Source organism: Coregonus lavaretus (genome assembly GCF_964263955.1).
Source record: "Coregonus lavaretus genome assembly, contig: HAP1_SCAFFOLD_2539, whole genome shotgun sequence".
Lineage (NCBI taxonomy): Eukaryota > Metazoa > Chordata > Actinopteri > Salmoniformes > Salmonidae > Coregonus > Coregonus lavaretus.
This window is the reverse complement of record NW_028157049.1, coordinates 14,836-40,000: the sequence shown is the minus strand read 5'-3', so window position 1 is coordinate 40,000 and position 25,165 is coordinate 14,836. Positions and strand designations below refer to the sequence as shown.

General features: G+C 45.8%; 1 protein-coding gene across 1 annotated transcript in view; it reads left to right on the top strand.

Moving 5' to 3' along the window:
- The window catches only part of LOC311125858 (protocadherin Fat 3-like), a gene marked incomplete at both ends in the record, with an annotated part of 55,469 nt that extends 35,855 nt beyond the window's left edge, over positions 1-19,614 (top strand). Inside the window, 13 exons of the mRNA XM_084199890.1 lie at positions 98-295; positions 1,824-2,625; positions 3,529-3,663; positions 3,844-4,001; positions 4,321-4,545; positions 5,465-5,708; positions 9,075-9,228; positions 10,549-10,822; positions 11,235-11,685; positions 12,225-12,338; positions 14,235-14,294; positions 17,738-17,773; positions 18,911-19,614. Of these exons, the coding sequence (XP_084056016.1) occupies positions 98-295; positions 1,824-2,625; positions 3,529-3,663; positions 3,844-4,001; positions 4,321-4,545; positions 5,465-5,708; positions 9,075-9,228; positions 10,549-10,822; positions 11,235-11,685; positions 12,225-12,338; positions 14,235-14,294; positions 17,738-17,773; positions 18,911-19,614 (3,555 nt within the window). The remainder of the gene's footprint in view (positions 1-97; positions 296-1,823; positions 2,626-3,528; positions 3,664-3,843; positions 4,002-4,320; positions 4,546-5,464; positions 5,709-9,074; positions 9,229-10,548; positions 10,823-11,234; positions 11,686-12,224; positions 12,339-14,234; positions 14,295-17,737; positions 17,774-18,910) is intronic.
- Positions 19,615-25,165: the final 5,551 nt, after the last annotated feature.

The window sequence follows — 25,165 nt, the reverse complement described above, 5'->3', positions numbered from 1 at the left end:
TATTCACACACATATCCTTTCTTACAGGAGAAGCGCACACACACACACTCCGTCTTGCATCTAATCTAATTTCCCTTCTTGTACTGTCCAATCACAGGAGAATAAGCCCATCGGCACCAGCATTCTGCAGCTGTCCGTCATAGACCAGGACTCCTCCCATAACGGCCCACCCTTTGAGTTCCGCATCTTATCAGGGAACGAGGGTGGAGAGTTTACACTGGAGTGGGATGGAACTCTGTTAGCCAATCAGGTGTTTAGGAGGGACTTGGCCATGGAGTATGTCATCCAGGTCCAGGTAAGATTTTTAGATAATCTCAGTCAACACGGTTACTGTTAGCACCAGGTCTTACAACCAGCTGGTCAACTCTGTTAGTGTTAGCACCAGGTCTTACAACCAGCTGGTCAACTCTGTTAGTGTTAGCACCAGGTCTTACAACCAGCTGGTCAACTCTGTTAGTGTTAGCACCAGGTCTTACAACCAGCTGGTCAACTCTGTTAGTGTTAACACCAGGTCTTACAACCAGCTGGGCAACTCTGTTAGTGTTAGCACCAGGTCTTACAACCAACTGGTCAACTCTGTTAGTGTTAGCACCAGGTCTTACAACCAGCTGGTCAACTCTGTTAGTGTTAGCACCAGGTCTTACAACCAGCTGGTCAACTCTGTTAGTGTTAGCACCAGGTCTTACAACCAGCTGGTCAACTCTGTTAGTGTTAGCACCAGGTCTTACAACCAGCTGGTCAACTCTGTTAGTGTTAACACCAGGTCTTACAACCAGCTGGGCAACTCTGTTAGTGTTAGAACCAGGTCTTACAACCAACTGGTCAACTCTGTTAGTGTTAGCACCAGGTCTTACAACCAGCTGGTCAACTCTGTTAGTGTTAGCACCAGGTCTTACAACCAGCTGGTCAACTCTGTTAGTGTTAGCACCAGGTCTTACAACCAGCTGGTCAACTCTGTTAGTGTTAGCACCAGGTCTTACAACCAGCTGGTCAACTCTGTTAGTGTTAACACCAGGTCTTACAACCAGCTGGTCAACTCTGTTAGTGTTAACACCAGGTCTTACAACCAGCTGGTCAACTCTGTTAGTGTTAGCACCAGGTCTTACAACCAGCTGGTCAACTCTGTTAGTGTTAGCACCAGGTCTTACAACCAGCTGGTCAACTCTGTTAGTGTTAGCACCAGGTCTTACAACCAGCTGGTCAACTCTGTTAGTGTTAGCACCAGGTCTTACAACCAGCTGGTCAACTCTGTTAGTGTTAACACCAGGTCTTACAACCAGCTGGGCAACTCTGTTAGTGTTAGAACCAGGTCTTACAACCAACTGGTCAACTCTGTTAGTGTTAGCACCAGGTCTTACAACCAGCTGGTCAACTCTGTTAGTGTTAGCACCAGGTCTTACAACCAGCTGGTCAACTCTGTTAGTGTTAGCACCAGGTCTTACAACCAGCTGGTCAACTCTGTTAGTGTTAGCACCAGGTCTTACAACCAGCTGGTCAACTCTGTTAGTGTTAACACCAGGTCTTACAACCAGCTGGTCAACTCTGTTAGTGTTAACACCAGGTCTTACAACCAACTGGTCAACTCTGTTAGTGTTAACACCAGGTTTTACAACCAGCTGGTCAACTCTGTTAGTGTTAACACCAGGTCTTACAACCAGCTGGTCAACTCTGTTAGTGTTAGCACCAGGTCTTACAACCAGCTAGCTTGTGGAAGGGCTGTGTTACTAAATCACACATGGGGCTACATTGTGATTTATGTTTTTTGGCTCTCTGTTAATTAACCCTTTGCTTCTCCCCTACTCCCCTACTCCCCATACCTCTAGGTAAGGGACTCCGGTAAGCCCCGTCTGTCCTCCTCCTCTACCCTGACGGTGCGTGTGATTGAGGAGAGCCTTCACCGGCCCGTAGCACTACCCCTGGAGATCCACATCATCACCATGGAGGACGAGTTTCCTGGAGGAGTCATCGGCCAGCTGCACGCCACCGACGCAGACCCCTACGATGCCCTGACCTTCGGCCACACCCTTCCGTCTCAACGCTCCCTCTTCAAGATCAGTCCGAGAGACGGTAAGATCATAGCGCTGGGCGGCCTGGACGCCGGTCGCTATTCCCTCAACGCCAGCGTGAGCGACGGACGCTTCGCCGTGCCCATGGCTGTGAGCGTGCACGTGGAGCAGGCGTCGCCAGAGATGCTGCGCGAGGCGGTGACAGTGCGTTTCGAGAGTGTGCAACCCCACGACTTCGTGGCCACACATCTGAAAAACGTGGTGAAAGTTCTGAAGGTTGCCGCGGCAACGCAGAAGCAGGATGCGCTGCACGTGCTCAGTCTGCAGCCTGTGGGCGGGACCAGCCAGCTGGATCTGCTGGTTGCTGTGGAGACGGCTGGGGGAGGGTTCTACAAGGCAGCGTACCTGACCCAGAAGCTGAGCGCCTCCCGGAGGCAGTTGGAGGAAGTGCTGAGGGTGTCGGCCATCTTGGATAAGAACTGTTCTGGGCTTGAGTGTCGCGGGGCCCAGTGTGAGCAGAGCATTGTGTTGGACTCTCATGCTCTCATCACCTACAGCACACCCAGGGTTAGCTTTGTGTCACCACGCTTCCACAGGACCACACGCTGCACCTGCACTGGTGAGGACACCATCATACACACACACCCACAGATATACACCCATGTATCATATCAATGTATATGCATGATGATGCACTCACATACTCATACAAAAACATACACACATGTCACAAAGTGTCCTTTAGAGAGCTGTGCATTAGGCATAGGCATTGTTGACGTCTGCATTATCTGCACTGTAGCAACCACTCTGTCTGATTGTATAAGTACTATAATGATAAAAAGCTGATGGCATCTTGAGTGTGTATCTGACCCCTGGGATTAGACAGACCCCCCAGTAGATTTAATTAGCATGTTGTGGCTAATGTAATTAGCACGTCTCCTGGGGACACTTGGCAGAGGATTTGGCTGCCTCTACTCTGAATAACCCTAAATGAACTTGTCCTCTCTTGCTCTCTTCATTCATCCTTTCTTTTCTCTCGTTTCACGCTTCTCGGTCCCTTTCCTCCTTCTATCCATGGTCCTCTGTCTTCTGTCTCACTCTGTTTCACACCCTGTCCTTCTCTTCTCTTCTCTTTTCCTTTCATTTTGTGTTCTATTTCACCCTTAACCACTCCCCCTCCCCCTCTCTCTCTCTCCATCCCTTTCTCTCCCCTCCTGTCTCTCTCTACCTCCCCATTCACCCACTCTTCCTTTATCTCCTTTGTTTCACCCTTCACATCTCTCTTTCTCTCTTCCTCGTCTCTCTCTCTCTCTCTCTCGCCCCCTCCTCTCTGTCCCTACTCTCTCTCTCTCTCTCTCTCTCTCTCTCTCTCTCTCTCTCTCTCTCTCTCTCTCTCTCTCTCTCTCTCTCTCTCTCTCTCTCTCTCTCTCTCTCTCTCTCTCTCTCTCTCTCTCTCTCTCTCTCGCATTCCCTCCCCCTCCTCTCTCTCTCTCTCTCTCCCTCCTCTCTCTCCCTCCATCAGATGGTAGCTGTCCACCAGCCTCAGAGTTGTGTGATGAGCAGCCCTGTCCAGGAGACATGCAGTGTGTGGGCACAGAGGGCACCAGAGGACCCTACGCCTGCCAGTGTCCACCAGGGAAACTAGGAGAGTGTGCAGGTGCGTTGATGTGTGTTTTATGTGTCCAGGTGTCTTTTGAATGTTTGGGTCCTTTGTAAATGTGGTGTAATTTGTGGATGCAAATACAACAATCAAATTGTGTTCAATCGTGCATGTGTGTGCGTGTATGTGCGTGCTCTGACTCTGCATATCTTTGTGTGTGTGTGTGTGTGTATACAGGTCACACGTCTCTGAGTTTCTCAGGGAACAGCTATATCAAGTATAAAGTATCTGATGGAGGGAGGACAGGAGAGATGAAGCTGGGACTGAGAATCAGAACTCTACAGAGCAGAGGAATCATCATGTACACACACGCTGACCCCTGCACTATACTCAAGGTACACACACACACACACACACACACACACACATACACACACACACACACACACACACACACATACACATACACACACGTACGCTTCCTGACCCTGTTTAAGGTACTCACCTATACATGCTAATCCCTGTACTATACTGAACATAACAGACAGACATGTGCTCAGACTATTGTGTTATATTCAAAGTACACACACTGTAAACAGGCATGGATAGTCTAGATACCCACAGCACGATCCACCCTTGTTATTACCTGATGCTAAGCCACTTTAGCCCCTCCCATCTGTGTCTAAACCCTGCCAATCTTGTTGTGATTGACAGCTAGAGGAGGGTAAGCTGTGGTTCCAGCTGGACTGTGGGAATAGCCCTGGTATGCTGGGTATCTCTGGGAGGCCCATCAACGATGGGAACTGGCACACGGTGACCCTGGAGCTCAACCGTAACTTCACTAGTCTGTCTCTGGACGACAGCTATGTGGAGAGGAGAAGAGGACCGCCAAGCTTCCAACCACTAGGGGCAGATGGGTGTATCTACTTTGGAGCACAGGTGGGCTTTCTGTGGAGGGGAAGGGGTGGGTGTGTTTTTGGTTTTTACTATCCTTGTGGGGACCAGAAGTTATCACAACGATAGTAAAACAAGGAAAATTGGGGACATTTCGCCAGTCCCCACAAGGAAAAAGGTTATTTTAGGCTTAGGGGTTAGGTTTAGGGTTACAATTAGGGTTAGGAGTTAGGTTAGGGGTTAGGGAAAATAGGATTTTGAATGCGAATCAATTGTTTGGTCCCCACAAGGATAGTAAAACAAACGTGTGTGTGTGTGACAGATTTTTTCAGAGTGTGGGGGTTGTTGTGAGTGTGTGTTAGGGACACTGATAGGTTTGTATGGGCGTGGCTGTGTGTGTGTTTTGCATGTGTGAGCGTTATGGATTTGAATGTGTGAGTATAGTGTTTCTCTATAATGTTCTTACCGATTTAATCTTGTCAGAGTGAGGAACACAACACAAGGTAAGACTCTGGATAGGAAGCTCTGGATAGGAAGCACTGGATAGGAAGCTCTGGATAGGAAGCTCTGGATGGGAAGCTCTGTATAGGAAGCTCTGCAAAGGAAGCTTTGGAAGGAAGCTCTGGATAGGAAGCTCTGGACGGGAAGCTCTGGATGGGAAGCACTAGATAGGAAGCTCTGGTTAGGAAGCTCTGGATGGGAAGCTCTGAGGAATACAGCCTGTGTGTGTATTCATGAATGTACTGTATTTAGTGTATTTGGGGATCAGAATCTTTGTATTTTATATTGTTGTCTGAACATGACTTGCTCCATACTCAGAAAACAACATGAAAAAGCTAAATATTGTGGTTTGATATTATAGTTTTGTGTGCTATACCTATTCATATACAGTACAATATTTGGTAGTTTGTTTGTATGTATACATAAATCTGATGTGTCACTCATGTCTCTCTCCTCCCCCCAGGTCCAGCCTCCTAACTCTCATAGCCTGACAGACAAGAAGGGTCCACAGGTGACGGATGGTTTCCAGGGCTGCCTGGACTCTGTGATGCTCAACAACAACGAGTTGCCCCTGCAGAACAAGAGGAGTCACTATGCTGAGGTGGTGGGCCTGACAGAGCTGAAACTGGGCTGTGTTCTCTACCCTGACGCCTGTCTCAAACAGCCCTGCCTCCACGGAGCCACCTGCACGAGCCTGCCCTCCGGTGGTGAGTCTTGGGAACTGCAGGAGGGAAATGGATGCGGTCACATCCATCACCCTGGAGTGTGTGCACGCTCGCCCCAGAGGAGGCTGGTGGGAGGAACTATAGGAGGACGGGCTCATTGTAATGGCTGGAATGGAATTAATGGAACGGAGTCAAACGTGGTTTCCATATGTTTGATCTGTTTGATACCGTTTCATTTATTCCAATCCAGCCATTAAAATGAGCCTGTCCTCCTATTGATCATCCCACCAGCCTCCTCTGGTGCATTTGTGAAACAAACAGCCTGGGTTGGATCAAAAGCCTGCACCACCCTGTAGCTCTCGAGGACAGAGATTATTAGTGTCCATAACACACACTGATAGGAGGATTTCCTGATTGATTGTTTGATTTATTAGCTTTATTTGGAGGTCATCAGGGTGATGGATGATGATCTGTGCCAGCCTGTGCTCCTGTGCCAGCTGGCAGACTATAACCTCTCCAGGGATCTGGATCTCCCCTCAACGTTAATCTATTATTAATCCATAATGAATTCCTAATTAAACTGGCCTTGACCCACTGTTTTTTCCAAAGGTCTGATTGTGAAATAGCCTCCTACACTCCTTCATCACTTCTGTTTTCTTTCTCTTTCTTTCTCTCTCTCTCTTTTGTCTGCCTGGTCGTGATCGCCTTTGTTCTGTTCTTGTCTTCCTGTCTTTGTGTCGTCATACAGTGAGGGAAAAAAGTATTTGATCCCCTGCTGATTTTGTACGTTTGCCCACTGACAAAGAAATTATCAGTCTATAATTTTAATGGTAGGTTTATTTGAACAGTGAGAGACAGAATAACAACAAAAAAATCCAGAAAAACGCATGTCAAAAATGTTATAAATTGATTTGCATTTTAATGAGGGAAAAAAGTATTTGACCCCCCTCTCAATCAGAAAGATTTCTGGCTCCAGGGTGTCTTTTATACAGGTAACGAGCTGAGATTAGGAGCACACTCTTAAAGGGAGTGCTCCTAATCTCAGTTTGTTACCTGTATAAAAGACACCTGTCCACAGAAGCAATCAATCAATCAGATTCCAAACTCTCCAACATGGCCAATACCATAGTAACCAAGAAAACAATTGGTAACACACTACGCCGTGAAGGACTGAAATCCTGCAGCGCCCACAAGGTCCCCCTGCTCAAGAAAGCACATATACAGGCCCGTCTGAAGTTTGCCAATGAACATCTGAATGATTCAGAGGAGAACTGGGTGAAAGTGTTGTGGTCAGATGAGACCAAAATGGAGCTCTTTGGCATCAACTCAACTCGCCGTGTTTGGAGGAGGAGGAATGCTGCCTATGACCCCAAGAACACCATCCCCACCGTCAAACATGGAGGTGGAAACATTATGCTTTGGGGGTGTTTTTCTGCTAAGGGGACAGGACAACTTCACCGCATCAAAGGGACGATGGACGGGGCCATGTACCGTCAAATCTTGGGTGAGAACCTCCTTCCCTCAGCCAGGGCATTGAAAATGGGTCGTGGATGGGTATTCCAGCATGACAATGACCCAAAACACACAGCCAAGGCAACAAAGGAGTGGCTCAAGATGAAGCACATTAAGGTCCTGGAGTGGCCTAGCCAGTCTCCAGACCTTAATCCCATAGAAAATCTATGGAGGGAGCTGAAGGTTCGAGTTGCCAAACGTCAGCCTCAAAACCTTAATGACTTGGAGAACATCTGCAAAGAGGAGTAGGACAAAATCCCTCCTGAGATGTGTGCAAACCTGGTGGCTAACTACAAGAAACGTCTGACCTCTGTGATTGCCAACAAGGGTTTTGCCACCAAGTACTAAGTCATGTTTTGCAGAGGGGTCTCATATTTATTTCCCTCATTAAAATGCAAATCAATTTATAACATTTTTGACATACGTTTTTCTGGATATTTTTGTTGTTATTCTGTCTCTCACTGTTCAAATAAACCTACCATTAAAATTATAGACTGATAATTTCTTTGTCAGTGGGCAAACGTACAAAATCAGCAGGGGATCAAATACTTTTTTCCCTCACTGTATCTCTCCAGTTGCTCTTAGTTTTTTTGTCTGTTCATATCTCTCCTCCTTTTGTCTGAACTCAAAAGTCCTACATGAACTAATCGTATTGTTTTAAAATCAGACTACTGTCAGGGCTCAATAAAACATTTTTTTTTCTCAGCCGTTGGCATTTTACTGGAGTCAATAGGGAAGCCTGGTTAAATGTCATCTCTATCGAAATTTCCTGCCTGGACTCAGCAGGGTGACCCCTTGACTTAACGTGCTGACTTAGCACATCGAGGCCAAGACTCAACACAGAGAGAGTGACTTAACGCTCCCCTGGGTTGGTCTCTCCCGGTCTCCCAGCTCGCATTGCTGAGCGCTCTGAAAAGAGCACGGCATTCTGGGACTTGTCATGGTCCCCTGTTGTAAATTCTTGGCACGCCCGACCTCTGTGTAAAGGTTATCGGAGTGTTTGTATGTATTTATTCCGGTATCCCACTGTATGTGCGTGCGTGTGTGTCTGCGCTGTGTCGATAAACACAGTGACATATCCATGCATTTTCCTAGAGGTGTGTGTGTTTTCGATTTTCCCGTTATGTGATGTGTGTGTATGTGTGTGTGTGTCAGTGTGATTTCCCAGTTGCGTGAGCCTTTGTGTGTGTGTGTGTACCCGTGTGATTTCCCAGAGGTGTGTGTGTTTATGTTTAGGCTGGCAAGCTCTCGTCAACCCCATGCCAAATTTCCCTGGCACCGCCGCCAAAGCTCAAACAATGCACACGCTAGTCTCTACAGCACTGAACACATTCCTGTGTGTGTGATGGAGGGTGACTGTGTGTGTGATGGAGGGTGACTGTGTGTGTGATGGAGGGTGACTGTGTGTGTGATGGAGTGTGAGGTTGTGTGTGATGGAGTGTGTGTGTGATGAAGTGTGAGTGTGTTCTGAATCTGCTATGATGGTCTGACTGCTTTGTTGAATTATAGCACCATACCTGTATGCAGAATACTTGTTTTAGATATCTTAATATGAATGCGCTGATTCTAAGTCTGTCTGGATAAGAGCTAAATGACTCAAATGGACATGGACTTCATTTCCTTCCTTTTTTATTTTATACTCCTTCCTCTCTTTTCTCTCTCTGCTCTCTCTCTCTCTCTCTCTCTCTCTCTCTCTCTCTCTCTCTCTCTCTCTCTCTCTCTCTCTCTCTCTCTCTCTCTCTCTCTCTCTCTCTCTCTCTCTCTCTCTCTCTCTCTCTCTCTCTCTCTCTCTCTCTCTCTCTCTCTCTCTCTCTCTCTCTCTCTCTCTCTCTCTCTCTCTCTCTCTCTCTCTCTCTCTCTCTCTCTCTCGCTCTCCCTCTTCTCTCTTTGTATCAGGTTTTGCCTGTAGTTGCAGTCCCCAGTACACTGGAGGGCGCTGTGAGACAGAGATCACAGCGTGTGTTCCCAACCCCTGCCTCAATAGCGGTGTGTGCAAAGCCATCGGCATCGCTTTCCTCTGCAGCTGCAGGAGAGGGTTCAAGGGCACCACGTGAGTTACTATCAAACTAATGACCACACTGTAATGACCTCCTGAGTGGCGCAGTGGTCTAAGGCACTGCATCGCAGTGCTAACTGTGCCACTAGAGATCCTGGTTCGAATGCAGGCTCTGTCGCAGCCGGCCGCGACCGGGAGACTCATGGGCGGCGCACAATTGGCCCAGCGTCGTCCAGGGTAGGGGAGGGAATGGCCGGCAGGGATGTAGCTCAGTTGATAGAGCATGGCGTTTGCAACGCCAGGGTTGTGGGTTCGATTCCCACGGGGGGCCAGTATATAAAAATTTTAAAAATGTATTCACTAACTGTAAGTCGCTCTGGATAAGAGCGTCTGCTAAATGATGTAAAATGTAAAAAATGTATACATACAGTATACATGCCAACACACTCCTGTCCTGAACACACACCCATGGAGTTGACTGTCTCAGACACACAGAATATGACAGACACAACCACACTCACACACAGACACATAAACACCCACCTTTTAAATTAGCTGTTTGTTTTAGCCAGTTCAGCTTCCTACTGGCCCAAGTAGTAGATATAATATATAGTAAGGAATAAAGCCCTCTGTACATGCAATGCCTCATCATTCCCACTAGGTGGCAGTATAAACCAGTTCTTCTCTACAGTGTTAGGCAGATGAGCAGAAGAGCCAGAGCCCCCAAACTGCCTGCAGCCTGTTAAAGATTCACAGAAACATTTGAAAGAGTAAAGAAGATTACTTTTAATTCTGCTTGTCTCCTTCTCTCCAGGGGTTTAGGGGTGTTCCACTGTGTTACATCAGAAATCAAGGCTAAGATACAAAGCCACAAGCTCACTCATGTGTACACTTATACACTTTTCTTACTCGCTGAAACACACACAAATACACACAAACACACACACACAAACACACACATGCCAGCAGCTTGTGTTCCATTATCAAAGCCATTTTAATTTCAGATGAGAAAGATCAGGAAAGTCAATCTCAGCGTGGTTGTTATTTGATAGTGAACATATGAGACTAGGAGTCCCTGAGCTGTCCTCTCTCCCTTTCTACAGCTCTCTCCTCACACCTCCAAATGAAAAGAGAGTCTTCATCAGTTTTAGTCAGTCAATTGTTAAATGACCCACAAACTATCTGTATGTAACAGTTTTCTAAGTGCCAACTGAAGTGCCAAAGATTCAGATCTATTGATATTCACCTACCTCAAGGATAATTTTTGGAGTGTATTTTCTCTAGGGGCATCTGTAAGTCAAACTATCCAAACTAATTACCAAACAAAGTTTTAACAACCCCCCCCCCCCCCCCTCCTCCATTCACCCTCTCCAGGTGCGAGGAGGACGTAAACGAGTGTGAGCGGGGCAGAGCCACGGGCGGCGAGGCAGAATGTGAGAATGGTGGTGTGTGCGTCAACACACACGGCTCGTTCTACTGCAACTGCACGGCGGGCTTCGTGGGCCAGCGCTGCGGCCTGCGGCCCGTGGTGGTACCAGACATGCAGGCTGGACACGCCATGGTGGGAAAAGAAGAACTGATCGGCATCGCTGTCGTCCTCTTCGTCATCGTCACCCTCATCATCCTCTTCATCGCCTTCCGCAAGAAGGTATTTGTATTGTGTTGTTTGATTATTCTTGTGTGTTTTTATTTTTACGATGAAATTTCAAATAATTCAGCCTTCGTTGCTTTTACAGATGTAGAATCTTAATTTGATCACCCTGTTGCAGGATAACTTTCCTGCGATGCCGGAAATGTAAAACTTGTATTGTATTTGAGGTTTAAAAGGCTTCTGAAGTTTCTAATTTCCACTTAGAAATTTCAGACTTGATTTTCCCTTCCGAAATGTTTTATCAACCCCTACAAAAATGTCCATAAATTATAATCCACATAATAATTCACATTTACAGTTACTGTAGGATTATTTTCCTGCTGCAGCAAGCTGTCTCAAATTAAGATGCTACATCTGTAATCCTATATATTGTTTTACAAGAAATACAATAAAAACGTTTTGTCTCCAGGTGTTCCAGAAGAACTACTCCCGTAACAACTTGACGCTGGTCCAAGATCCAGCAACAGCAGCTCTGTTAAACAAGGCCAATGGGGTTCAGTTCAAGACCCTGCGCTGCATGCCGGGAGACCCCTTGAACCTGTACGCCGAAGCGGGGCTGTGCGCCACGGTGATAGGGGGCGGAGCCGGGATGATCGGCCCGCCCCAGGTGCCTGTAAGGCCCATGGCGTACACACCCTGTTTCCAAGGCGACCCGCGGTCCACGCTGGAGAAGATGGCGGACGGGAGAGGCGTGGAACACAATGAGATGAGCACCTTCCACCCAGAGTCACCCAGGATTCTGGGAGGCACGACGCGGAGGGGGGTGGTGGTGTGTAGCGTGGCGCCCAACCTGCCACCTGTCTCGCCTTGCCGTTCCGACTGTGATTCCATCCGCAAGAGCCCCTGGGACAGCGACGAGGGTCAGTGTGTGTGCATAGTGTGATGCGTTTGAACCTGTTTGTGTGTGGTACAATCTTTGTTCATACATGTTTGTTTTTGTGAGTGTCTTGTGTGTGTGCATTCATGCATATATTCAAATGTCTGTTTGTGTATCCCTCCAAGTGTTTCTCTTTTCCAGGAACCCTTGAGGGGGAGTGCATTGTTGTTCAATTTACATATTAATTCATATTCATATTACACAGAACTATACTCAGACAGCATCAAGTTCAGTTTATCAAGACCATCCTAATTATGAGCTGGCTTTGATTCCCAAATCAAAAGTGTGTGTGTGTGTGTGTCTGTGTGTGGTACCTCTAGCTCTCCGTACCAGTGTTGTTGTCACTGGAGCCGAGGTGTGTGTGTGATTTGTGCCTCAACAAAGACAGCCCTGGTACTAACGAGCCTGTGTTCTTCTGTGACTAACCTTGCAGAGGGCCAACTCTCCCTGGCCTGCTCCCAATGCCCTCTGACCTCCTAACCTCTGACCCCCTGACCTCTAACCTCTGACCTCTCCCTGCAGGTAAAATGGTAGATATGGGTGAAGAGATGACCTGTTTCTCAGGGAGCAACAAGGGCAGCAACTCTGAGGTCCAATCACTGAGCTCCTTCCAGTCCGACTCTTGCGATGACAACGGTAAGACACGCCCCTCCTTTCTCGTGCCTCTTTCTGGCCACACCCATAACATCAGTGAGCTAGTCTGCCGTCCGGTCCGATAACAACCCTTAACATAGTCCTGTCTTCTTCCCCTAGCCCCCTATCATAGCCCTTTGCTGTCGGCAGATTCAGAGGAACCAGATGTGAAAGCAATATGGCCAAAGCTCCCTAAAGCACATTGGATGTTGAGGTGGTGCTATCACCATATTGCTTCAATAACAGTCCCTTTAGATCGGCAAACACCAAAGAGATAGGGGACTAGGGGCAGAGTCAGGGGCGGTTTGGGGACAGGGCATTAGTAAAAGAGATGCTGTGATTAACCACAAACAATAACTATGGGAACCCCGGAATGTATAGAGTGTTTATTGTTTGGTAAAGCCCTCTCTCCAACAGATACATTTACTCCTGCTGTGTTAGAAAAGTATTTCAGGAAAACTATTTGTCATCCAGTGTGTTAGTTTATTTGTCCTCAAATCATGTTGATTTATTGTTTACATGTGTTTAAGATAATTTGTTCACGTTAATTCCTGGAGGGTTTTGTTAACGTTTTAATTTCCACACCTGTCAGATTGTGTTTTCATTTGGAAGTGAGAGTGACAGTGTGCAGACAGACAGACAGCTGACCAAAGAGGAATGACACTAAGCTGTGTTGTGTTGTTAACTTGTCATCGTTTCATCATCACGAATTCAAACACGTTGTTCTTTTCCATGGCTTTTTATGGTTGTAGTCGTTGATACTCCAGTTCCAATGTTGGCAGACGCCAGTTCAGGTTTTAGGTGGTTGTTTATGTGTTGTGTTGTCTGTGTTTTTGTATTGTTATGTAACTTGTGCTGTGTTGTTGTGGACTTTGTGGTGTTTTGCTATTGGAAAAATGTCAGTAGTAGTTTGTTTTACTTAGAGAGATAGCCTATAAGTTGTTATTTCTGGATCAACATGGATCACTCAGATCATCCTGCAAAAATCCACTGATATCACCATGGTGAATCTACATAAACATAGTGTGTTGCTACTATGTACTAGACTACATAGCTGAAATGCAATGTTAACATATCAACATTGATGCTTCATTCATTCATAATTAATGGAACCGCTTCACTGTCAATATGATCACATTTCACATAGCTGACTGTGATGTTAGCCAACAGGCCACAGAACAGTTTGCAGCAGACCAATCAGTGCGGACGACCGCTCCAGTGGATGTGATCTGATGTCATTATTATGTTCATTCCCTTTTCTTTCTTTCTTGTTATTTTTGTATTTATCGGATTTTCACTGAATGTCTTCAAAACATAATTTAACAATCTAGCTCGTCTCGCTGAGCACAGCCCTACCTCATGTTTACATGTGTAAATGGGAGTGTGTGTTGGTGCAAGTGTGTGTGTGTGTGTGCTGGGGATACTCTCCAATACTAGGATGAGCAAATGCACATGGATTCTGTGTTAGTCCCCTCCTACACTCTTAGAAAAAAGGGTTATTTGGCTGTCCCCATAGGATAACCTTTTTTGGTTCCAGGTAGAACCCTTTTTGGTTCCAAGTAGAAAGAACCCTTTCGGGTTCCATGTAGAACCCTCTGTGGAAATGATTCTACATGGAACCCAAAAGAGTTCTACCTGCAACCGAAAGGTGTTCTCTAAAGGGTTATCCTATGTGGAAAGCCGAAAACCCCTTTTAGGTTCTAGATAGCACCTTTTTATCTAAAAGTGTAGGTCTTCTAAGTCTGGTTCCATATGTAGCTTTTGATCAGACACCTCCCATGCTACACGTCCCTAGTGTTGATCCCATCTTCAGCCAATAGTAGCTCTGTTTCCTGGGAGCCTGTTGTCAACTTTCTGTGTCTCAAATCGTGTCTCCTCCCTCTGCTTCTCTCCAACAAGCCTCCATAGTGACCGTCATTCGACTGGTCAATGATGCAGTCGACACTATTGAAAACGAAGGTACCATGTCTCATCCACCCTTCTCACTCTCTCTATCCTTCTGACGTTCTCTTTACTTCTCCCTGTACTTATCTCTCTCTCTATGAGATGCCATGACAATGCTATCCATGACAATAACATGACAGTGCTGTTGTTTGAAGATCGTGTACTTCAGGAAACTGACATATTACACGTACATAATGAGCTGACATATTACACGTACATAAATAAACTGACATATTACACGTACATAATGAACTGACATACAGTACCGGTCAAAGGTTGACACACCTACTCATTCAAGGGTTTTTCTTTATTTTTACTATTTTCTACATTGTAGAATAATAGTGAAGACATCACAACTATGAAATAACACATATGGAATCATGTAGTAACCAAAAAAGTGTTAAACAAATCAAAATATATTTGAGATTTGAGATTCTTCAAATAGCCACCCTTTGCCTTGATGACAGCTTTGCACACTCTTGGCATTCTCTCAACCAGCTTCACCTGGAATGCTTTTCCAAAAGTCTTGGAGTTCCCACATATGCTGAGCACTTGTTGGCTGCTTTTCCTTCACTCTGCAGTCTGATTCATCCCAAACCATCTCAATTGGGTTGAGGTCGGCGGATTGTGGAGGCCAGGTCATCTGATGCAACACTCCATCACTGTCCGTCTTGGTAAAATAGCCCTTACACAGCCTGGAGGTGTGTTGGGTCATTGTCCTGTTGAAAAACAAATGATAGTCCCACTAAACCCAAACCAGATGGGATGTCGTATCGCTGCAGAATGCTGTGGTAGCAATGCTGGTTAAGTGTGCCTTGAATTCTAAATAAATAACAGACAGTGTCACCAGCAAAGCACCCCCACACCATAACACCTCCTCCTGCGGAGATCATCCGTTCACCCACACCGCGTCTCACAAAGACACAGCGGTTGGAACCAAAAATCTCAAATTTGGACTCCAGACCAAAGGACACATTTCCACCGGTCTAATGTCCATTGCTCGTGTTTCTTGGCCAAAGCAGGTCTCTTCTTCTTATTGGTGTCCTTTAGTAGTGGTTTCTTTGCAGCAATTCGACCATGAAGGCCTGATTCATACAGTTCCCTCTGAACAGTTGATGTTGAGATGTGTCTGTGACTTGAACTCTGTGAAGCATTTATTTGGGCTGCAATTTCTGAGGCTGGTAACTCTATAATGAACATATTATCTGCAGCAGAGGTAACTAGGTCTTCCATTCCTGTGGCAGTCCTCATGAGAGCCAGTTTCATCATAGCGCTTGATGGTTTTTGCGACTGCACTTGAAGAAACTTTCAAAGTTCTTGACATTTTCCGTATTGACTGACCTTCATGTCTTAAAGTAATGATGGACTGTCATTTCTCTTTGCTTATTTGAGCTGTTCTTGCCATAATATGGACTTGGTCTTTTACCAAATAGGGTTATCTACTGTAAAAAAATGTAAAAATAAAGAAAAGCCCTTGAATGAGTAGGTGTGTCCAAAATGTTGACTGGTAGTGTATTACATGTACATAAATAAACTGACATATTACACATACATAAATAAACGGACATATTACACATACATAAATAAACGGACATGTTAAATGTAAATGTAATATTACACATACAGTGAGGGAAAAAAGTATTTGATCCCCTGCTGATTTTGTACGTTTGCCCACTGACAAAGAAATGATCAGTCTATAATTTTAATGGTAGGTTTATTTGAACAGTGAGAGACAGAATAACAACAAAACAATCCAGAAAAACGCATGTCAAAAATTTTATAAATTGATTTGCATTTTAATGAGGGGAATAAGTATTTGACCCCTCTGCAAAACATGACTTAGTACTTCGTGGCAAAACCCTTGTTGGCAATCACAGAGGTCAGACGTTTCTTGTAGTTGGCCACCAGGTTTGCACACATCTCAGGAGGGATTTTGTCCCACTCCTCTTTGCAGATCTTCTCCAAGTCATTAAGGTTTCGAGGCTGACGTTTGGCAACTCGAACCTTCAGCTCCCTCCACAGATTTTCTATGGGATTAAGGTCTGGAGACTGGCTAGGCCACTCCAGGACCTTAATGTGCTTCTTCTTGAGCCACTCCTTTGTTGCCTTGGCCGTGTGTTTTGGGTCATTGTCATGCTGGAATACCCATCCACGACCCATTTTCAATGCCCGGGCTGAAGGAAGGAGGTTCTCACCCAAGATTTGACGGTACATGGCCCCGTCCATCGTCCCTTTGATGCGGTGAAGTTTTCCTGTCCCCTTAGCAGAAAAACACCCCCAAAGCATAATGTTTCCACCTCCATGTTTGACGGTGGGGATGGTGTTCTTGGGGTCATAGACAGCATTCCTCCTCCTCCAAACACGGCGAGTTGAGTTGATGCCAAAGAGCTCCATTTTGGTCTCATCTGACCACAACACTTTCACCCAGTTCTCCTCTGAATCATTCAGATGTTAATTGGCAAACTTCAGATGGGAATGTATTTGTGCTTTCTTGAGCAGGGGGACCTTGCGGGCGCTGCAGGATTTCAGTCCTTCACGGCGTAGTGTGTTACCAATTGTTTTCTTGGTGACTATGGTCCCAGCTGCCTTGAGATCATTGACAAGATCATCCTGTGTAGTTCTGGGCTGATTCCTCACCGTTCTCATGATCATTGCAACTCCATGAGGTGAGATCTTGCATGGAGCCCCAGGCTGAGGGAGTTTGACAGTTCTTTTGTGTTTCTTCCATTTGCGAATAATCGCACCAACTGTTGTCACCTTCTCACCAAGCTGCTTGGCGATGGTCTTGTAGCCCATTCCAGCCTTGTGTAGGTCTACAATCTTGTCCCTGACATCCTTGGAGAGCTCTTTGGTCTAGGCCATGGTGGAGAGTTTGGAATCTGATTGATTGTTTGCTTCTGTGGACAGGTGTCTTATATACAGGTAACAAGCTGAGATTAGGAGCACTCCCTTTAAGAGTGTGCTCCTAATCTCAGCTCGTTACCTGTATAAAAGACACCTGGGAGCCAGAATTCTTTCTGATTGAGAGGGGGTCAAATACTTATTTCCCTCATTAAAATGCAAATCAATGTAGAAAATGTTTGACATGCGTCTTTCTGGATTTTTTTGTTGTTATTCTGTCTCTCACTGTTCAAATAAACCTACCTTTAAAATTATAGACTGATCATATCTTTGTCAGTGGGCAAACGTACAAAATCAGCAGGGGATCAAATACTTTTTTCCCTCACTGTACATAAATAAATTGACATATTATACATACATAAATAAACGGACATATTACACATACATAAATAAATTGACATATTACCCCCCTCAAGTCTCATATGGTCCTTGCCCGCGCCAACACCTGTTTGGCACCTCTAACACACACACACACACAAACACACACACACAAACACAAACACACACACACTCTAACATGCTAAAGCTCTCTCTTCTCCTGTTCTCCCACCTGACAGTGTCAGTCATGGACCAAGGTCAGAGCTACAACAGAGGTGATTCTCTCTTCATCTCACATCACTCCCTCTCCTCTCTCTCTCTCCTAACTCCTCCTCTCTTTTCATTTCCCTCTATCCCTCTCTCCCTCTCCATCTCACTGCACCCCCCCCTTCTCAGTCTACGTCCCAGCTCACTGTGTTTGTGTAATTTGTTGCTCCTAGCCCCCTGCCAACACACACACACCCCAGCATGTGTTAGCACCATTCACAGTGTTGTTGTGCTGACTGAGCATCCCTGATGCATCCTTGGAGATGTCACGTTGCCAGGGTGTAGAGGCTCCGCTCACTCTCCAACGCACCTCACTGCCGTCCCTCCACAGTTTGGCCAATGTTCTCTTTCCTTTGCTTTCGCCTGCTGCCCGTGACATGTGATGTTTGATCCCCTCACTGCATTGCATTTGCATCCCACCTCCAAGCGTGTTGTTTAATTTTTACTCCATTTGACTGATTTTTTTACTGCTTTTAATGAATTTGTCCTCGCTGACGTTGCTTTGTTGAGATTTAATGTCTGAAGATTTTCTTGAACCTGTCAAGATGGATTTAACTTTTTAGTGCTTCTCGCTTTGGTTCTGTAATTTCCTTTTGATGCACATACTGTCTGTTTTTCCTTTAGTTTTTCTTTAGTATTTTACAGTTTAATGCTTTGTGAAACAGTCTCTTGTTAACATGTGGAAGTATGTCAAGCTGTGATGCGTTTGTTTACTTTGAATGATCCCATCGGTCAGTAACCTCTGATCTCTCACCATGGCTTGGCTGTTCCGAAGTGCCACCCTGACTCCTCCTGAACCCTGGCATGCTGTGACCTTTTGACCTGTGACCCCTGACCTGACATTCCCAGGCCTCACTCCTGCATGTTGTGAAACCTTCAAAACACAGCTAACATGTTCCCTGTACAGGATGTTCCCCGTGCTGTGGTTGACGTCTAACTGTGTTTTTGTTGTCTACAAACATGCCCGATGGACCTCTGCAGACAGACTGTAGTGGTCCACTAACATGCCCGATGGACCTCTGCAGACAGACTGTATTTGTCCACTTACATTCCTGATGGACCTGCAGATTGTAACTGTCCATCGGGCATGTTGGCAGTGATTGTGTTTGCTAAATGTTATCTAACTCTGTCTCTCCCTCCTCCAGCATATCACTGGGACACGTCTGACTGGATGCCCAACTCACGGCTGCCCGACATCGAAGAGGTGCCCAGTTACGAGGCCAGCGGCCTGGGGGGCCACGGAGACATGGTTGCCTCAGCCTCCCGACTGGGGGGCAGCTCTCGCCTGGGGGGCAGCGCCCGGGAACTGGAGTCAGACTACTACCTCGGGGGCTACGACATCGACAGTGACTTCCCCCCTCCCCATGAGGAGGAGTTCCTGACCCAGGACCAGCTCCCTCCTCCCCTCCCCACTCCCCTGGAGGAGTACCAGGAGCACCCCTATGACACCCTGCCCGCCACCCAGTCTGCCTCCAAGGAGAGCACCCTGAGTGGGAGTGGTAGTGGCAGTGGCAGCACTGGACGCCACAGGTCCCCCCGTCCACACTTCCACCCCAGCCAATATCTGCCCCCACACCAGCTGCCCCTGGGGGAGGCGTGGCAAGGCGGGCCGGGAGGGGAGGAGTTCCGCACTTTTGTGGGTAGAGCGATCACGCCGGGAGGCGGGGACATGGAGGATAACGTGTCGCTGAATATGAGGCTGTCGGTGAACGCGTCATCGGCCTCGGACGTGTCGGCGCCCTGCGGCTTTGACGACTCGGAGGCGGGCGGTAGTGACTTTGACAGTATGGATGAGCTCCACCTGGGGGGGACACACACCATAGAGATGCAGCAACAGACTGAGGTCTGACTGGGCCCCACCATGGGGACAAGGAGAGTGGCTAGGGGACGGGATGGGCAGGAGAGCAGAACAGAGACTGCTAGAGTAGGACGTGGACGCTGTGTCGAGCTGTGCAGATTCTAGACGGAGTTATGAGAAATGGAGGTCCTTGCTCGGAGGGGAATGATTGGTGTTTAATGGACCCACTGCTAGCTAGTGGCTACGTCATCAAAACAGTACCCACCCTAACCCTTCAACCACTGCCATTGCAATCATTAACCTTAAACCACTTCACCCATTGCAGGCTTTATCCTTAAACTAGTTTCCCTCATTCCAAGCCACTACCCTTAACAATATACTCATCCATAGTGAGGAACAGAGAGCCTACCAGATATGTTGAGTAAGTATGCAAACAGGGTGAGAATGTGAATAAGAAAGATTAAGTTGAAAAAAATACAAACTTTTAAGAGACAAGTGCAGAGAAAATGGATGAGCTAATGAATAATGAAAAGATTAAGAATGTTTGGAAAAAATAAAAAAGGGACAATATTGTAATTGAACGGTCAGTACTGTGATATGGCCTTCTCTGTCTGCACAAAGCAGATGTGATTGTTAGCTGCACGCTCCACCCAGCTCCCCTGTCCCACCTCTCACTACACCTAATCACCCACAGAGGCTCAATGGACTACCCCCTAACCAGGAAGTCGTCACCACTTTTTTATTTTGTACAAATCCGCACATTGCTCAAACATAACCTGTACAGAATTTGTGAAATAGTAAAATGACCATAGTGGTGCAATCAAAATGGAAGAAGAAGATATTTTTTTTATATCCACTCTAAGAATGCTATTTGGATTGATGTGGAATATGTTTATTATTACCTTTAGTCCAGACCTCCTCCCCTGAAATCAGGCCTGTGAAGCCATGAGAGTTTAGCCATCCTTCTGTCCCACCACATGCTAAACTGCTATCCTGCCAAGTCGCTAATTTTGCTTTAATGATTATATGATTTCTATTGTTTTGCACTAGTATCTTTTAATGTTTTATGTGTTGGTGATTATTACATGAAACATGCTATATTATTGAAATCCTCCAAAGGGAATTATGATGATATGTAATTCTGGGCCAGTTACATTAGTATAATAAGCATTGAGGAATTGTTGTGTTAGTAATGATATTTTCACAAAAGTCCCTGATTTTCAAATTGACATTGAAAATTCACAATTCACATTGAGTGTGCATGAGCTATTACATTTCCCAGCATGCAACTCAATATTTTTGTTTTGCACTGAGCAGGTTTCAGAGTCACTCCAGAATTTCCAAAAGCCATAACAGCAATAGACTGAATGGTAGATGAGGAGTAGGGTCCGTGCACAATGCAAATGCATTCTGGCAAAATAATAGAATCATGTAGCATCCCATACCAATCACAGCAGCTACGCAGTGTTGCATCATGGGTCTTATCAGTTGCAGTGTTCCATTTTGGTTCTGTCCGCTTAAAAAATGTAATAAACAAAGGCTAACATCGGCTTTATTCTACACCTGGACATCTGGACAGATAACAAAACAGATGAGTGTCAGATTGGACTTGGAGTTGTATTGGACTTGGAGTTGTATTGGACTTGGAGTTGTATTGGACTTGGAGTTGTATTGGACTTGGAGTTGTATTGGACTTGGAGTTGTATTGGAAAATAATATGCCTGATCCAGTTGGGCAAGATTTTTTTGTAAAAGATGTACGTTTGTGTTAAAATCTTTGTACAGTGTACATAGCTAGGTTCTTTAAATGCTGTTTTTGTAGATATTGAATTGCAATCCTGATTGACTTCTTTGAGTTTCTTGTGTTTGTTTGAGGTGAATGTGGACCATAAGAGACCATGAGAAATCAATCTTTTAACCTCAGCTCCCCTCCTCTGTTGGCATTTTCGACTAAAGTGTTTTTTCTTTTTTTTCATGAACCTTTGCTTTAAAAGACTAGGTGGAAGTTGCACAGTATTACATGTACAAACCCAGTATTACATCACATCCCGGTGGTTTGCATTTTCTGCTTTCTGTTCCTTTTCTATTATTTAGGTAGTATTAAAATATGTCTAATTAACTGCAGCAATTTAGTTTACAAAATGAGTTATTTTTTAACTGCTGTTTTGTTTTTTAAATCAATGCTGAAAATAAAAAGGTTATTGATCAAACAAAGTCTAAATTCTTCCTTAATGCAATGGAAAAGGTTTGCCTATAACGTTACAGAATGGACTAAACTTGATTAACTGTAAAAGGTTTGCCTATAACGTTACAGAATGGACTAAACTTGATTAACTGTAAAAGGTTTGCCTATAACGTTACAGAATGGACTAAACTTGATTAACTGTAAAAGGTTTGCGAGGTAACTTGTTTCCAAGGTACCGTAACTTGATATGATTACAGATTTATATGCAAGTATCACGTATTGCTGTCACACCCTGGCTATGGGACTCTAGTTGTTGAGCCAGGGTGTGTTTGTTCTATGTGGTGTGTTTCTATGTTGGGGGTTCTAGTTCGTCTATTTCTATGTTTTGCCTGAGTGACTCCCAATCAGAGGCAACGAGTGTCAGCTGTTGGCTGGTTGTCTCTGATTGGGAGCCATATTTAAACTGTATGTTTTCCCTTTGTGTTTGTGGGTTTTTGTTTCCGTGTTCGGTCATTGTCACCGTGGACTTCACGAGTCGTTTCTTGTTTTGTATCATGTTTAAACTTTAACTAATTAAAGTATGTTTGTTCATCACGCTGCGCATTGGTCTCTCCCTGACGATCGTGACAGAAAAACCCACCTCGACTGGATCAAGCAGCGTGACGAGGAGAGAGGATGGACTTGGGAGGAGATGAGTGTGAGTCTGGCAAGAGGGATGGAGGCCTTGGCCACGGGTAGGAGTGAAGCCCATACATTTTTTAGGGGGGGACTAACGCCGTGGACGACGGGGCAGCAGGAGGCCGCCAGGTTACGGGAGTCACTGGTCACCAGGGGGAAGGAGGATGTAGAGGCACGGCGAGAGGTACTGGCGTGTGTTGCCAGTCCGGTCCGGCCTGTTCCTGATCCCCACGTAGGGCCAGTGGTGTGTGTTCCCAGTACGGTCCGGCCTGTTCCTGCCACTCGCACCAAGTCAGTGGTGCGCTTCGTCAGCCCGGCACGGCCCGTTCCTGCTCCCCGCACCAAGTCAGTGGTGCGCTTCTTCAGCCCGGCACGGCCCGTTCCTGCTCCCCGCACCAAGTCAGTGGTGCGCTTCGTCAGCCCGGTCCGGCCCGTTCCTGCTCCCCGCACCAAGTCAGTGGTGCGCTTCGTCAGCCCGGTCCGGCCCGCCCTGCTCCCCGCACCAAGTCAGTGGTGCGCTTCGTCAGCCCGGTCCGGCCCGCTCCTGCTCCCCGCACCAAGTCAGTGGTGCGTTTCGTCAGCCCGGCGCGGCCCGCTCCTGCTCCCCACACCAAGCCAGTGGTGTGCGTCGTCAGTCCGGCACGGGCCGTGCCTGTTCCACCGGTGGCTGGTCCGGCACCGGTCAGATGCTTCGCGCCAGAGCTAGAGCAATCCGCTCCACCAGTGTCCAGTCCAGCTCTAGCCAGCGGGGCCAGACCGGACCAGGGGCGCTATGGGGGGTTTGTTGGAGGGTGGTGGGCAAGCCCGGAGCCAGAACCGCCGCCGAGGAGGTATGCCCACCCAGCCCTCCCCTGTTTTGCTCTTTTTGAGGCGCGGTCGCAGTCCGCGCCTTTAGGGGGGGGTACTGTCACACCCTGGCTATGGGACTCTAGTTGTTGAGCCAGGGTGTGTTTGTTCTATGTGGTGTGTTTCTATGTTGGGGGTTCTAGTTCGTCTATTTCTATGTTTTGCCTGAGTGACTCCCAATCAGAGGCAACGAGTGTCAGCTGTTGGCTGGTTGTCTCTGATTGGGAGCCATATTTAAACTGTATGTTTTCCCTTTGTGTTTGTGGGTTTTTGTTTCCGTGTTCGGTCATTGTCACCGTGGACTTCACGAGTCGTTTCTTGTTTTGTATCATGTTTAAACTTTAACTAATTAAAGTATGTTTGTTCATCACGCTGCGCATTGGTCTCTCCCTGACGATCGTGACAATTGCTCTAAAGCCCTCTAACTCAACTCTGACCTCCAAGCCAGTTCCACTGCATTTTTTCATTGTTCCCCTCTAATTAGTGACTGATTTAGACCTAAGACACCAGGTGCAATGAAATATCAGGTAGAACAGAAAACCAGCAGGCTCCGAACCTTGTAGGGTAAGAGTTGAGTACCCCTGCTCTAAAGCATTGTTTCCCAACTCCGGTCCTCCAGCACCCCCAACAGCACATACACTACCGGTCAGAAGTTTTAGAACACCTACTCATTCAAGGATTTTTCTTTATTTTGACTATTTTCTACATTGTAGAATAATAGTGAAGACATCCAAACTATGAAATAACACATATGGAATCATGTAGTAACCAAAGAACTGTTAAACAAATCAAAACATATTTTATATTTGACATTCTTCAAATAGCCACCATTTGCTTTGATGACAGCTTTGAACACGCTTGGCATTATCTCAACCAACTTCATGAGGTAGTCACCTGGAATGCATTTCAATTAACAGGTGTGCCATCTTAAAAGTTAATTTGTGGAATTTCTTTCCTTCTTAATGCGTTTGAGCCAATCAGTTGTGTTGTGACAATGTAGGGGGGGAGGGGGGGGTATACAGAAGATAGCCCTATTTGGTAAAAGACCAAGTCCAAGTTTAAAAAAGTGTTGATAGGGAACAGAATGCGGTCGGACCATCATATAATTGGCATATACATTACTCTTACTGAATTTCCACGTGGGTGAGGATATTTGAAATTTAATCAAAGCCTATTAGATGATAACTTGTTTTTAACTAGGACAGAGGAATTTGTAACTGATTTTTTCCGACATAACATAGGTACAGCAAATCCCCTTATTGTATGGGACACTTTTAAATGTGCCTTTAGAGGCCATACAATTCAGTACTCATCTCGAAAACAAAAGCAATTTAGGTGAAAATAGTCCATACTAACAAAGGAAATAGAAGGTCAAACAGAACAGATAGATAGCAATAAAAACTGTAACATAGAGGCTCAGAATAAATTAGAGGAAAAACAAAAAGAAATGGAGAAACTTATTCAAGAAAGATCAAGTGTAATATATTATAAAAAATAAAGCAAACTGGATGGAATATGGGGAAAAATGCACCAAATTATTTTCTAATCTTCAACATAGAAATGCTACCAAAAAGAATTTACTGAAACTGGTTACAAATGACGGAGTCACCCATGATTCACCAAATTATATTTTGAAGGAGGAAACAAAGTACTATAAGCATATGTTTTCGTTTCAGTCGCCTCCATCTCCTCTAACTTAAGCGAATTGTAGAGATTTTTTTATATTGTAAAATTAACAGCCATATAGAAAGACTGTGAAGGTGAAATTACAGAGGAGGAACTTCTGGATGCAATTAAAGACTTTAAGTCCGGGAAAACTCCAGGGTTGGATGGCATACCAGTCGAGGTATACCAAGCCTTTTTTGATATACTCAGAGGACCGTTATTAGCATGT